Raw genomic sequence first — 14,376 nt, forward strand, 5'->3', positions numbered from 1 at the left:
TATAATAACTGGTTTAAATTTTTCCACAATTTGGTATTGTTATTTGTTACACTGTATTTTGCCTAAGCCACTTCCCACAATTTGCCTGTGACTGAATTTTGAATAACTTTCCATTAAATTCCATACATTATCTTCTTATTACATCATTATATTTAAATTACCCCTAAGGTATAAGTTATTCAATTACAAACACACTTTTCAATTTTTAGCAATAAAACACATACAAAGTGGGGCAAGATGGCACAAAGAATTAAAAGATTCTGTATATTAATTGTTACACATGATATCCCAGAATTAAGATTTACCAGACAAAACAGTGAAGCTATAATGAAAGAACAAGAGATCAAAGATCTAATGCGTGAACACATTTAAAACCAATTGGCATAGTATTAATTAATCCTTTTACTACAAAATTTAATCCCCACTTAAATGGTAACAGTTGATTCAGTCGTAAATCGTTGTTTGGATTTCTTATCTCACCAACACGTGCCCTCCCACAGCTTTCAAATCTGAAAATTTAGTCTAAAAATTATAAATATATATTATGATTTGATTTTAATCAAGAGAATAAAAAATAAACGCTAGATTTAGGAATTGAGATAAGTGCGGAAAAAAGTCGCCCAAAAACAATGATCTATAAGGTCACTAACGTGCTCAATAATGTATATGCCGTTTAGTATCTTGCATAAGGACACATACGATCACAGCGTTAGCAGCGACGAGCCTTCAAGCCCAGTTTAAACGTCGTTCCAAGAACATTTGGACCAAGTGGTTATATATCTGTAGGTATATGCAATAGAGCTCGCTACAACATTAACAGTCAGAACAAATATATCATGACAACGGTCTAAACTTAATACGACCATCTGTTAAACGTTTCAGAAACGACTTTTAAACGTAGTTAAAACTTTAGTTCAGTAGAACTAAATCAAGTATGTTATTTGTAGACTAGAATAAGCAAGTACTTCTAACAAACTTGTTTTAAATAAGTTGAATGAATATTTTACTAAATTTACTTATCACTTTTCTTAAACAGGATGCCTTACACATATACCATATATTTCACGTTCATTGTAAAATTAAAATATACTGCCCCTGAAATATAAACGGAATATTTCCCTTTCAGTTGATCTAAAGTAAACAAGAGGGTATGGCTCTAATCAATGAGCACGTTTTAAACCAATAGTTCATACACTTTCTGTATGCTTTACGCTTTTTCAACTAATTACCATAATACGAATTAAACTTTTTGCTACAACGGTCGACTACGCTCACTCAAAAACAAACCAGAAGTAACCAGCCAAGAAATTTTCAATCGTCATTGGTGATTGTGGCACATTAGGCGGAATCATGGCGCCCTCTATAACGAGGGCGCCATGGGCGGAATGCATTCGGTGCTATTAGTTAATTTTTTTACGGGCCTCCGTTTAATGATAATTAGAAAATAATGTTGCAGAATTGTTTGACAGTATTATCACGAATTCATAACACGCGCGTCGAAGCCGAACGAATATATTACGACCCATGATATCCCAGCTAACACAAAACGTTTACACAACTTTGGCAACGTTGTAATTTGGTTCTATAAAGGTAGTTTAAAAATATACATTTATCTACTATTCCTGTGTATTGATATACAATGAATGCCCTTGCTGACAACAATAAACAGTATAATAACCGACTACCATGATGCGTTTTTAAGTTGTTACAGAGTAATATGACAACGTTATCTTTGCGCGTGTACCCAATGTTACTTAATAACAAATTTATTACGTACTATATTGGGAAATTTCTCATTTCCGTTGTTTAAACAGTTGACAATGCTTATAATAGAATGTGCTTTGGTAAATTTAAAAAATACATCTAAATTAATTAATATTGCAAACTAAATTTGCTTAAAAATGTTACGTTTTTAAATTACGGTCAAATAACCATTTCGGTAATGTTCGAATTCCCTTTTTTGTACGTTTACGCAATTTTTTCTGACACCGGATGTATTATTTTAGATTATTATAAATACAAAACCCTCTGGGTATAAAATGAATGTCTGCATGAAAAGTATGCGGGTACATTGCTAGTTTGATAGTTGTGGCAACGGTTTAATATATCTTTTCCGTTAGGAAATTATTTATGAATTTCATATGCCGTTGTCCGTAATTAAGCCTTCTTGAATCTGTAAACTATACAAGATATTTTCAAATGTTCCTATTATGTGTTTTACATTCTAATTTCTTTGTAATAAAATAATGAAGTCCCCAGATAAAATAAATGAATTTTTATAACGTAAAAAACTCTGCTTGGAGACTAAATTAGCCTCGTGTTCCATTTCATTTTGTGCAACGTCGTCGACGAGATAGTTTGCTCAGACTCGTATAGTGATACTTTAGTTAGATTATTAATTTATTATTTTACTCGTATTGATGTTTTTGTAAATAATATATTTTAGTTGGCAAGTATGTACAAACGACGGAAGGAGTATAAACGTTTATGGATAAAACGTAAGCGAGATAAGTGTAAAAAAAAACGAGAGGCTACTGTGATTGTTTCATCAAGTTCGGATGAACAGTCGCCAGCACCAAACAGTTGTCATGTGGCCGCATTGGTTTCTTCTGACAAAGTTAGAGAACCTGAAATAGACCAAAGATCCAGTGTTACGCCTAGTCAGATAAATTTACTGCCAAATCATGAACCATTTGTGTTGCCAGCATGCGCGGATAACCTTTCCACGAATTATGATTCATCAGAGTCGGATAATGAAGAAGGTAACAAATTAAGAAACAATTTAATAAATTGGGTTAATGCACATCAAATAAAACATAATGCCGTTGATGAACTATTAAAAATTTTAAAACAAAATGGCCATCCAGATTTATGCTCAACCAGCAGAACATTAATGTCCACTCCTAGAAGCATTACAATTACAGTTAAATCGGCGATGGAATATTATTACTTCAATATTTTACATCAAATAGTGTCAATTGTGCACATGTATTCAACAGCTAAAGAAACAAATAACTTGGATGTTTTAGATTTGTCTATCAATATTGATGGCCTTCCTGTTTTTTCCAGTACAAAATCCTCATTTTGGCCGGTTCTTGCTTGCATTACCAATATAACACCACAGATTGTATTTCCTGTAGCAATTTGTTATGGCGCATCTAAACCATCAAATCTTGATTTCTTGTCTGACACAATAGAACATATTTTGCTTGCAATCAATGAAGGTCTAGAAGTTCATGGAAAGTTTTATTCAGTGCGATTACAATCAATCGTTTGTGATGCTCCAGCTAGATCATTTGTCAAAGCTACAAAATTGTTTTCTGGTTACCATGGGTGTGATAAGTGTATGCAAAGAGGTTTATGGTGTGGCAGAATGACATATCCAGAAGTTGAAAATTTCATTGAAAGAACTGATGATTCTTTTAGACGCCAAACTAATATACAACACCACCACTCTGTTTCGCCATTTTGCTCTTTGCCAATTGACATGATAAAGGCATTTCCTATTGACTATATGCATCAGTCATGTTTGGGAGTAATGAAAAAAATGCTGATTGCTTGGATTAGAGGCCCAAGAAATTTTCGTTTATCTTTTAGTCAATGCTCCAAAATTAGTTCACGACTAGTTGAGCTAAAGCCATGTATTCCACGATGTTTTGCAAGAAAGCCACGTACATTAACCGAGTTAGACAGATGGAAAGCAACTGAATTCCGACAGTTTTTGCTCTATACTGGTAAAATTGTGCTTAAAGATATATTGTGTGAATCTCGTTATAAGCATTTCCTCTGTTTGAGTGTAGGTATTAATATTTTGGTTTCCCCTGAGCTTGCAAGCTCACACATTGCTTTTGCACATAGTTTACTGGTTCAATTTGTTTCCCAATGTAAAGTACTATATGGTGATGAATTTTTAGTTTATAATGTACATTGTCTTCTTCACCTTGCTAATGAAGCACAGTTATTTGGGAGTTTGGATCGCTGTAGTGCTTTTAAATTTGAAAACTATATGCAAACAATTAAAAAATATGTTCGTTCCGGTAAAAACCCAACTGTTCAAGTTGTAAAGCGACTATATGAATCTGAACCAACTATTACTGTGAGAAATCCTGTGAAACAAGTATATATAAAATCTCCTGATAATGCCTATTTACTTTGTCTTCGGAATGGTAAAACTAACGGGATTGTTGTTTTAGCTGAAGCAAGTTCAGATTGTGTTAAATGTAAAATATTTGATAATTTACACACTTTATTTGATTCACCCTGCAAATCTTCATTAATTGGAGCATATAAAGGAAATGTAAATAGGTATTATGTAAAGTGTATACCCAAGAGCAAACTTACTTCATCTTGGAAAGCAATCTGTTGTAAAACTTTATCTACTATTGTTTTTCTTGCTGTTTTACACGAAATATAATATTAGTGATGTACCGTTAGTCCATTTTTTTGGCCAAATCATTTTGCAGACGAGCGACGTTTTTTTAGTTTTATTCGCATGGAATATTAATGCTTATGAGGATATAAGCTTTAATTCACATAATCTATAGTATTAATAACTGTATTGTAATTGTTAATAATATACGGATGTTAAAGTGAAAACGGATAACATAGGTAATTCATTTTCATAATGTTGCCGACTGGTTTAATATGACAAAAGATTACACCCGAATGTGCGGTGGGCTCCAACTTGTGCGCAATTTTTAATAATAAGTGGTAGTAAATTAATTTTGATGACGGCATAAACCATTTAGTTGATTCGACTTAATATTTAGTTCGGTTTTATTTTTAAAGATACGGAACATCACTAATAATATTAGGTATTTTAAATATTTAGAACTGCTGTTATCGTTCCTTCTGTATACATGGTTTATGTAGATATACAAAAAGTATAATAATCATACATTCATAATATGTGTTTTATTGTAAGCTTTTTTTATTTTTTTACAGTTATTTCATTAATAGAAGAGTATATATATTGTAGGTTTGGTTAATTTGCAATGTTTGCTGTTGTTGGATTTTTAGAGGATGACTCAATTGACATTGTTTGTACATCTTGGATTGTTCATAAAGAGGATGTGAGTTGCTGTTTATTACTTTCATTGCATTATAAATACTAATAACATATATTTGGTGGTAGAGTATTGAAGCATATTGGCCTCCTGGCAATGCAAAAGTGAAAGCCGTCAGACAAGATGTTCCTGACCAGAAATGGACTATACATCGTATCAGAATATTTACATATGAAGGTTAATACGTATTGTGTAATGCAACAACTACTGATGGACTAAATTTGAGAGGAGTTACCAATGAAAAGTTTATTTAATGTTTGTAGATGATTATAGTAATGCAGTTACAAAGAGGGCTAAATATGCGGAAACATCAACTGTAGAGACTGATGTGGAATTGGAAACTAGGAAAAGACCTCACAAAAGGCCGGAACGATACGTGCTTTCAGAGTTGGAGGGTAAGCGAGATTTATATTGTAATCAGTGTATGAACATTAATTGTGTTACTTATTTTTTAACAGAATTTCATGTTGATGAATCAACTCCACCGGCTAAAAGTATACTTTTTTTTATTTTATCTTAATATTCTTTGATCCACATATTTTTCCATAGAGCTACACAGTGATGAAGCTTCTGCTTCCCAAATTAATATAATGGAAGGTTGGTATTACTATTAATATAATATATATATAGTTTAAATAAATGTGGTATGTCTTAGTGTTGTTAGTCTAATTCTAATACTATAAAAATGACAGATTTGGTGGTTCCAACAACATCAGATGTTGCTTTAGCAACCGTGTCAACTGAGGAAAACTGTTTACCGGGTTCAAACAATGCTCTTTTGCGTGAGTTTCTTAGTATATTTATAAGTTAGTTATTTATGCCAGGTTTCTGTTTTTCCATATGATTTACTATTTGTTTTTTATTTACTCTTTTCAATTTTTAGTTAAGATGGATGAAATTCTGCAAAATCAAAAGATCATTACAAAGTTACTGCAAACGTCAACCCCAGAGACTGATGACTGTGATCTGGAAGAACCAATGGTCAACATGAAACAATTTCAAGACTTTGAAAAGAAATTGGAAGTTAAGGGATATCGAAAGCGACTGGTAAATATTTAACTTATTATTGCTTAATAATGATTTATACATATTTTTACATTTATTATTCTAAACAATATTTTTTAAATTAGTAGCTTGACTTAGCTTCATAATATGGTAATTTATCTATGCATTGTTCCTATGAAGGTAAACAGCTTGTCTGGAATTGGAGGGTGTAGTGCAAGTGAGGTGATCCGTCGAATGATGGCGATGCTAGGAACTGTAAATCTATGGTCACAGTTCAGCTACAAGGGTAGAAATGCAAAAAAGAAAGCTTTTTATGCTTCATTTCTTAACAAAGTGATTTTAAGTAAGCACATGTTTTGAGCAAAACCAGTTTCATATTAAGACAAGATAGCAATAAAAAGCAAGCCAGTTATTGCATATGTACCAAAAAAGCAAATAATCCAGATTCAATGGACAAAGTAGTGGTAGTGATAGTGATGGTAGTTTAGAATGATTTAATTGTAATATTTTATATTTTAGAAGCATCAAAGAAGATTCTGAAAACGTGCAGCATAAAAGAGTTGGAGTACAACGTTTCCGAAGTGTTGAAGCATGCACCTCACAAAAGAGGAGGGCCAAAATTTAAAGTAATTTAAATATAATCAGTAGAATTAAATTGTCATATTTAATTTTAGTCATTACAGAATGAATACATTTTGTAATATTTAAACAAATTTGCAATTAACATAAATGTTGAAATCGTTTCTAAATAATGGTTTTTAGTATACCTCTTTACTGCTGTATGTGTAGGAATATTATCTATATATTGCTTTTAATATTTAGGCGCTATAGCTGGGGGTCTCGTATTATGTTCATATTTTGAAGACTTGCATAAGCCGTTTAACATAGAAAATACTTTTTTACCTTAATTTAATGAGCAAATTTCATATTAATTCTCTATTTGATCTAGGAAAATCCGTCAGACGAGAGTAACACAAGTTTCGACACAGAACCCTATCTTTCGTCGTCCAGCTGCGGGGAGGAAATTTAACTTTGTGTTGTATCGTGATTATAAATAAATTGATTGCGTCTGCAGTTTCATTGCATTGTCAACTTTCGTTTATGTTTGGTATGTTGTTTCAGAACATAGCATGTAATTAAAAAACGTTATGATGATGTCCGATATAACGTTTACCGCAGGCTTGGTTTACGTTTCTGAAAGTGCTGGCGAACGGTTGGTCAAAACGTTTACTACCGTAATCGGGAGTCTACAAAAAAGCGTTTGTATAACGTTACGCGAAACCAGTCCAAACCTTTCCGGAATACCGAAAACCAACGTCCAACCTACGTAATTTTGTTAGCTGGGATGTCCATATATAGCCTATATACTTAAGGTGGCTGTACACAGTATCCGGCGTGCGAATTCGCATGCGAAGTCGTATGCAAACCGATGTCCCATTCCTCATGCGGCAGCGAAATCCGGACAAAACAGACAAAACGGACGAATTCCGGATACTGTGTACAGTCACCTTTATATAGTAGGGTGGGGGGAGATTGGACACCTTGTGAGACTTTTTTTAATTTTCTTTTTACGGACCCTTATTTAATGATATTCAGGAAAATAAGGTTACAGAATTATTCGACAGTATTATCACGACTTTATAAAACGCCCGTCAAAGCTGATTTCTCTTTTTAAATATTAAAAAAATATGTAAAATAGAAACAGTATACTTTGAACAGGTAAAAAATGCGAAATAGTAAGGTGCTGTTTTTTAATGCTCGCTAAATCATAGTAAAGCCAATGGATTTTTTTAGTTTGCGCGTGCGAACGATTAAACTAGTTTCATAGCTTCATAAAACAACCTTGAATTTTTCGTACAGTTTGATTTTGTCTCATAAAACAAGTTTAAGTTTTGTAAAAAAAACACTGAGATATAAGCATGAAGAAAATAGGCAGGGGTCAATATGACTTTAATTTGAGATAAAAACAACAAAAAATATCAGTTTAACGTTATATATATGAAGTTTACATGGCAAAGAAACTCAATAAGGGTCTAAACTTTTTTGTGACCGTTCGGTCTTGCCACATTTTTCCCCGGTCCTGCCACTTTTTTCCCCCGGTTCTGCCACTTTTTTTTCGCGGTCATGCCACTTTTTTTTCCCGGTCCTGCCACTTTTTTTTCGCGGTCATGCCACTTTTTTTTCCCGGTCCTGCCACTTTTTAACCGGTCATGCCACTTTTTCGACCCGGTCATGTCTCTTTTTTGTTGACTCTCCTTTAATTACCGCTTCTTTACTGTATCTACCGCACATCTACTCTAATTTTCCCGCTTGTTTTCGCGTCGCCATTTTGTTATCTACCTCCTCAGATCTGAACGAAACAAATACCACTAAAATCCTGGCAGGATTCTGCTGAAGCACTAAACCGTCATTTTGACAAAAATCAAATTTTTACAAAAACAGTGTTGCCGAAACTAATAACAATAAAAACGCAGGGTAGAAAATACCGAAAGAGTAGAGTGAATGTATACAGATTAAAGTTACAGATTTCCTAGCAGGACGAATTGAATATGAGCACTTTTTGGGGTAAAATTTGCGGTTTTCGGTAATAATGTTAACTCGATTTAAACAAAATTGTTACGATGGGGGCGCGATTTTATTTTTTTAAATCAGAGAGATACATTCACTTTACTAAGATCCGTTGTCCTTTTGCATTTAAAAGTTACAGATTTCCTAGCAGGACCAAAGTGAGCAGGACGATTTAAATATGAGCACTTTTTAGGGTAAAATTTGCGGTTTTCGGTAATAATGTTAACTCGATTTAAAAAAACTGTTACGATAGGGGCGCGATTTTTTTTTTAAATCAGAGAAATACATTCACTCTACTAGAATCCGTTGTCCTTTTGCATTTAAAAGTTACAGATTTCCTGGCAGGACGATTTGAATATGAGCACTTTTTGGGGTAAAATTTGCGGTTTTTGGTAATAATGTTAACTCGATTTAAAAAAAATCGTTACGATGGGGGCGCCTTTTTTATGAAAGAAATACATTCACTCTACTAGAATTCGTTGTCCCTTTGCATTTAAAATTTCCAGATTTCCTAGCAGGACGATTTGAACATGAGCACTTTTTGGGTTAAAATTCGCGGTTTTCGATAATAATGTTGACTCGATTTTAAAAAAGTTGTTGCTATAGTAAGGAGATTTACTTTTGTAATTGAATCACCTTTTTTACTTTACAAGAATTCGTTATATTTATCAACTAAATGACCAGACTTCTTTTTAAAATATAAAGATAAGCTCTTATTTATACCCTGCTCTAGGTTTTATATTAATTTTAATGGCAACACTGCGGTTTTGACGTTATTTTTCTGTTAGCGTAAGTTAGCAGAATTCTGGCAGGATTTTAGTGGCGTATAAATTCGTTAACAATAAGAATAACTGAAATGAATTCCATTGCTGAAGAAGCTTGGTTTTTAAGAGAATCCAAGAAACATAATCAATTGGATCTTTATCAAGCACGTAGCTGGTTGTTGACTGCGAAATGTATGTTTCCTTTAAACTTTGACGTTCAGATGCAAGAATATGAACTTGAGTTAAGTAATAGAAATCTAGAAGAATGTGCAAAAGTTCTCAATGAAATATTTCGTGATTTTGTATCAGAGACCAAACTGTGGGAAGAAATTGAACTACTGATTCACTCTGTGGAAACATCAAGTGATAATATTAGAGCAGAAATATTTGAAAAGCTGCCTTCTTTGACACAGCAAAGAATGATAATCAGCAGTGCGGAGCGACGAGTTAACATCACACAATATTGCAGACTAATTGTACTGCTTATGAAAAAATTTCCAGAAACAACCTCAAAATATGGAATATTACTTGCAGAAAAGCTTGTTGAAACAGAAAAGAGAGACTCAGAATTAACGCCTGTCAATCACTGTCGTAAATTGCTTGTCCGGGAAGTCTTACCCGTAATTTGTCACAATGGGGATGTAGGTGTTTCTCATCGACATTTCTACAAATGGCTGCAGAAGTCAACCGAATTTTATGCTGTGTATTTTACTAATTCAACTGAGTGTGACCGCAATGTATCCTGGAGTGAATTGGAAGAATTGCGATCTGCCATGGCTGGGTATTGTAATTGGGCAGCAGATCCTAACAAAGGGACTTTGCTTGTTGATCGATCTTCTTTTATAAAAGATTTATTTCGAAGAAGTAGAACAGACATAGAAGATACTATAAATCGAAAACAAATTTTTTACACAACTATTATTCTGCTCATGGAGTCATCATCCAAACACATGCAACTGCTGGAATCACAGATCCGCACAGACAGTGAGGAATGTTCACCATACATTTTGATTGAATGTCTGGATCCAGACATGTCTGCAAGTGCAGAATCATCTGTAAAACAAAGTCAGGAGCTAAGGGAAACGTTTCATGTTGCAAAAGATGCATGGGTAATTTTACATTCTAATGAAACATTTGAAAAAGACTTTCATCATTTGGCACGAAGATGGAAATGTGAAAAATGGTTTTGGCTACAACTATTTCTTATTGAACTACAAACATATGAAGGAAATTATAAGGCCGTTATGACTCGTCTTATGACTTTGCAACAAAAGACAGATATCATGTCAAACTCTACCATTCAACGTTTATTTACTCATTTAGTATCAACATGCTTCGCACTTGGTCAACTAAATGAATCTTGTAGTTACATCTTTAAAAGTCTACCTTTGTTTCCACTTAGTTCCAAGACAAGAAAAATTGGTTTTGTTACAAACTTGCTACTCCCCACAAAAAATGTAAATCCTTCATTTGAGTTAATTAACCCTACCAAACCAGTTCAACGAAAACTGAGATTGGAAAAACTCACCTTTGAAAATCTTATATCATTCTGGGTTCAAATATTTTTGAGCAATTTAAAAACAAAGTTTGAATTTGTTGACAATGATATTATTCTTGGACACGCACTTGTTTTCAGTCAGCATGACTGGCCAAAATGGAAGCAGGATGCTTATTCGGTCCTTAGAAAAATTGAGCAAAAGGGACTGTTTAACTTTAGTCCATTTTGTAAATACATTATAAACATGCCCATTATAGAAGAAATTGCTTATTTAAAGAAAGAAAAAGGTTGTAAAATAAGCTTAGAATCCAATTTGCCAACTCGTGTACATGTGACCAGAGGAGCTAATCGAGAAGTGGAAGATGATTTCTGGAATTCTATAAAACGAAACGTTCAAAGGAGTTGCGAAAGTGTTGATTCTCTGTTGAGAGAATATTTAATATCCTGTCAAAATTCATTAACTACCTGTTTGTCATCAACAGAACAGTAAATCGCTCAAACTTAAATGTGCAGACAACACACGCACACTTATCATCATTGCTAAATAACAAAATGTATTTAAAGATATAGTTGTTTAAATGTGATTCACATTTTCTTGATGTGTATTAATATTTTGGTACACTTCCTGAGTATTTGAATCTGCTTTTTTTTTGACATCTTTTGTCTAGCTTAGTTGTGCTTTCAAAAGTTTCGAACAGAGTTTTTATTTTATGAGTATCTAAAAACCACATTCAAATTTACAGCTTATATAGGAAAATAGGAAATAATACATGGATACCTGCATCACCACATTGGATTGAGTGAACAGTAAAACATGACTTCTAGAAAACATTTCTTTATTTAAACCCTGGTTGTTTAAAAATCAAAGGCTAAAAAACACTGCAAAATGTATTCTTAACACCAAGGTATAAAGTTGTATAAGATTTTTTCTAATCTGTAAAATACTGGTCGAGGCCATTTGCTGCCAGCCTGTTACTTTTATGGGCAGATGGGTGCGGTATGTGTCCTTAGGCAGGGCAATTACCGAAAAATTGATTCAACCCAGTGGTTGCTCACAATAAACAATCACCCATAAGCAAAGTTACATAATGTCCTCTGCTAATCTGCTATGCATTCATTGTTTAACATGAATTTTAATAATTTTTGTGTTGATATATATAATACTTATTTATTTATTTTTATGATTAAATTTTTCTAAACTCATTGCTTTACAGAACAAAACCCAGGAAATATTTTACCTTCTCTGCATTTTGTTTGGTTGCATCTTTTATGTATCATCAACTGTCTATGACTGTCTATGTCTAAGACAGGACACCTTTAGCACATGATATCCAAGTATTATGATCGTGTTCAAAACAATGTACAACGGTCTATGGGAGTCGTGAGGAAATAGTTTTATAATTCTTTGAATGTTCTTTGTTTACTACCAAATTAGACAAGATATAGTAGGTGGGGGAAGATGGGACACTTTGCCAGACAAGACTTTTTTTTAATTTTCTTTTTACGGACCCCCATTTAATTTTAATCAGGTAAATAAGGTTACAGAATCATTCGACCGTATTATCACGATTCACAACAGTATTATTATAAAACGCCCGTCAAAGCTGATTATTGTTTTTAAATATAAAAAAATATGTAAAATAGAAACAGTATACTTTGAACAGGTAAAAAGTGCGAAATAGTAAGATGCTATTTTTTAATGCTCGCTAAATCATAGTAAAGCCGATGAATTTTTTTAGTTTGCAGGTGCGAACGATTAAACTAGTTTCATAGCTTCATAAAACAACCTTGAATATGCCGTACAGTTTAATTCTGTCTCATAAAACTAGTTTTAGTTTTGTAAAAAAACACTGAGATATAAGCATGAAGAAAATAGGCAGGGGTCAATATGACTTTAATTTGAGATAAAAACAACAAAAAATATTGGTTTAACGTTATATATATGAAGTTTACATGGCAAAGAAACTAGCACAGCCTGTTAAATTCTGTAGGTTAACTACAAGTTGCAGAATACTGGTAATGTAAATATATTTCGATTTAGGGTCCCATCTTCCCCCACATTGTAGTTTTGTATGTTTTCATTGCCAAACTTTAAAAGGTTTGCTTTCAATTTAGTAATTTATACATCAGGGGTTGTTTAACTATAAGGTACTGATATAATAAAAAGATAACATTTTGAAAATATATTCGAAATTTGGTATTTTGCACTTGGTGATAATTTATGAGTGGCTTGTGCCAAAAACAGAGTAGTAATACCCAGGCAGTTTGTAGCAAAAATAAAAACTTTATCAATAGTTATAATCATTTTTTTCTTATTACAAGCTCATATACATTTGTGGATTGTGGGATACAATATTTATCCATTGAAGTTCGAACATTACCCATTGTCGTTCAAACAATACCAATTGTTATGCAATAATATAAGGTATAGGCTAGCTAACATGTTAAAACTATAGCAGTAGGGCAAGAAAAAGAATGTTTAGACTTAATTTTCAAAGCGTACAGTATTATTTCGTGTTGTTTGCGTATTTTTCTAATCCTATTTATAAATACACCTAATAATCAAAATTAACAATGATTTTAAACTGTCCCATCTTATCCTGTGTGTTTTCGAATTTGTAAAAATTCATTTGTTGTGCGGATCGCTAAATAACTCCTCGTGTGTTTTATTATATTTTATTAAATTGTTGTCAATTAATAAAGGAATGATAGTACTAATTCATGGTATTACCCAAAACCGTCATTTATTTTGATTTTGGAAATATTTGGCATTATGTGCTTGAGTGTCCCATCTTTCCCATCGTAATATATGATGGGGAAAGACGGGACACCCTTAGCACATGATATCCAAGTATTATGAATGAATGAATGAATGAATGAATAAAATACATTGAAATAGTGTTGATGAAAAGTAGCGAAGTGGCATTGACGACAAAAGCATTGCAGTTTAAAACTACCAGTGACCAATACACTCTTTTTTTTATATATCCAGTTGTTGTAATATAACTTAAGATAAAATAGTTGTCCAGGTATCTGGGGGTATTAGGAAACCGAGTTTTCTCGCCATGCCTGGATATTGGATAACAGAAATATGATAAATGGTGTTATATGTTGATTTGATATTAAATTTGTGTTTCTAATTGTGGGTTTTGTATCAAATACACTGTTTTAAAAATGTTGTTGACATTGAAGTTTTGTTAAAAAAAAATTAGATAACATAAATACTTGAATAAATTAATGTAACTTACTTTATTCTCGCGTGGCTGGAAAATGACAATCGTTATAATACACATACGAGCTGCCAAGTATGTTGGTTTGTGGGTGATAATTTTTTATGTGTGGCTGATAATTTAGACAACCCATCAGTGACCACTTGGTTGGAGCAATTTTCGTTAAGTGTCTTACCCAAGGACAGATACGCCCACAATGGCAACGACCAGCTTTCAATCCATTACCTCTGAATCTCTTAACGTAT

The 14,376-nt window shown here is 33.0% G+C and overlaps 3 protein-coding genes across 4 annotated transcripts; all 3 read left to right on the forward strand.

The window, feature by feature from the left end:
• Positions 1-2,317: 2,317 nt before the first annotated feature.
• LOC149729578 (uncharacterized) lies at positions 2,318-4,944 on the forward strand. Its single transcript, XM_089885719.1, has one exon. It carries the CDS (start codon positions 2,456-2,458, stop codon positions 4,412-4,414), a length of 1,959 nt encoding a protein of 652 aa, XP_089741845.1. The 5' UTR covers positions 2,318-2,455; the 3' UTR covers positions 4,415-4,944.
• On the forward strand, positions 4,434-7,151 carry LOC149729579 (uncharacterized). 2 transcript variants are annotated; one of them, XM_089885733.1, is made up of 10 exons: positions 4,434-5,072; positions 5,135-5,243; positions 5,330-5,461; positions 5,525-5,560; positions 5,616-5,663; positions 5,759-5,848; positions 5,950-6,113; positions 6,252-6,414; positions 6,591-6,697; positions 7,021-7,151. In XM_089885733.1, exons 1-10 carry the CDS (start codon positions 4,995-4,997, stop codon positions 7,099-7,101), a joined length of 1,008 nt encoding a protein of 335 aa, XP_089741859.1. In that variant the 5' UTR covers positions 4,434-4,994; the 3' UTR covers positions 7,102-7,151. The 2 variants fall into 2 exon arrangements, with proteins under 2 accessions (XP_089741859.1, XP_089741860.1); XM_089885734.1 differs by lacking the exon at positions 5,525-5,560.
• Positions 7,152-9,371: 2,220 nt separating this feature from the next.
• Positions 9,372-11,806, forward strand: LOC149729580 (integrator complex subunit 10-like). The gene has a single exon (XM_089885724.1). It carries the CDS (start codon positions 9,496-9,498, stop codon positions 11,389-11,391), a length of 1,896 nt encoding a protein of 631 aa, XP_089741850.1. The 5' UTR covers positions 9,372-9,495; the 3' UTR covers positions 11,392-11,806.
• Positions 11,807-14,376: the final 2,570 nt, after the last annotated feature.

This window comes from Ciona robusta, chromosome 10, assembly GCF_009617815.1.
Source record: "Ciona robusta chromosome 10, ASM961781v2".
Classification (NCBI taxonomy): Eukaryota; Metazoa; Chordata; class Ascidiacea; order Phlebobranchia; family Cionidae; genus Ciona; species Ciona robusta.

What these genes read in the sequence shown, in the direction of transcription:
- LOC149729579 (XM_089885733.1), top strand. Translation starts at nt 4,995, where the DNA reads ATGTTTGCTGTTGTTGGATTTTTAGAGGATGACTCAATTGACATTGTT. An exon ending in CCAAATTAATATAATGGAAG is followed by an intron (nt 5,664 to 5,758) that starts GTTGGTATTACT and finishes TAAAAATGACAG; the next exon opens with ATTTGGTGGTTCCAACAACA. An exon ending in AGGGATATCGAAAGCGACTG is followed by an intron (nt 6,114 to 6,251) that starts GTAAATATTTAA and finishes GTTCCTATGAAG; the next exon opens with GTAAACAGCTTGTCTGGAAT.
- LOC149729578 (XM_089885719.1), top strand. Translation starts at nt 2,456, where the DNA reads ATGTACAAACGACGGAAGGAGTATAAACGTTTATGGATAAAACGTAAG.
- LOC149729580 (XM_089885724.1), top strand. Translation starts at nt 9,496, where the DNA reads ATGAATTCCATTGCTGAAGAAGCTTGGTTTTTAAGAGAATCCAAGAAA.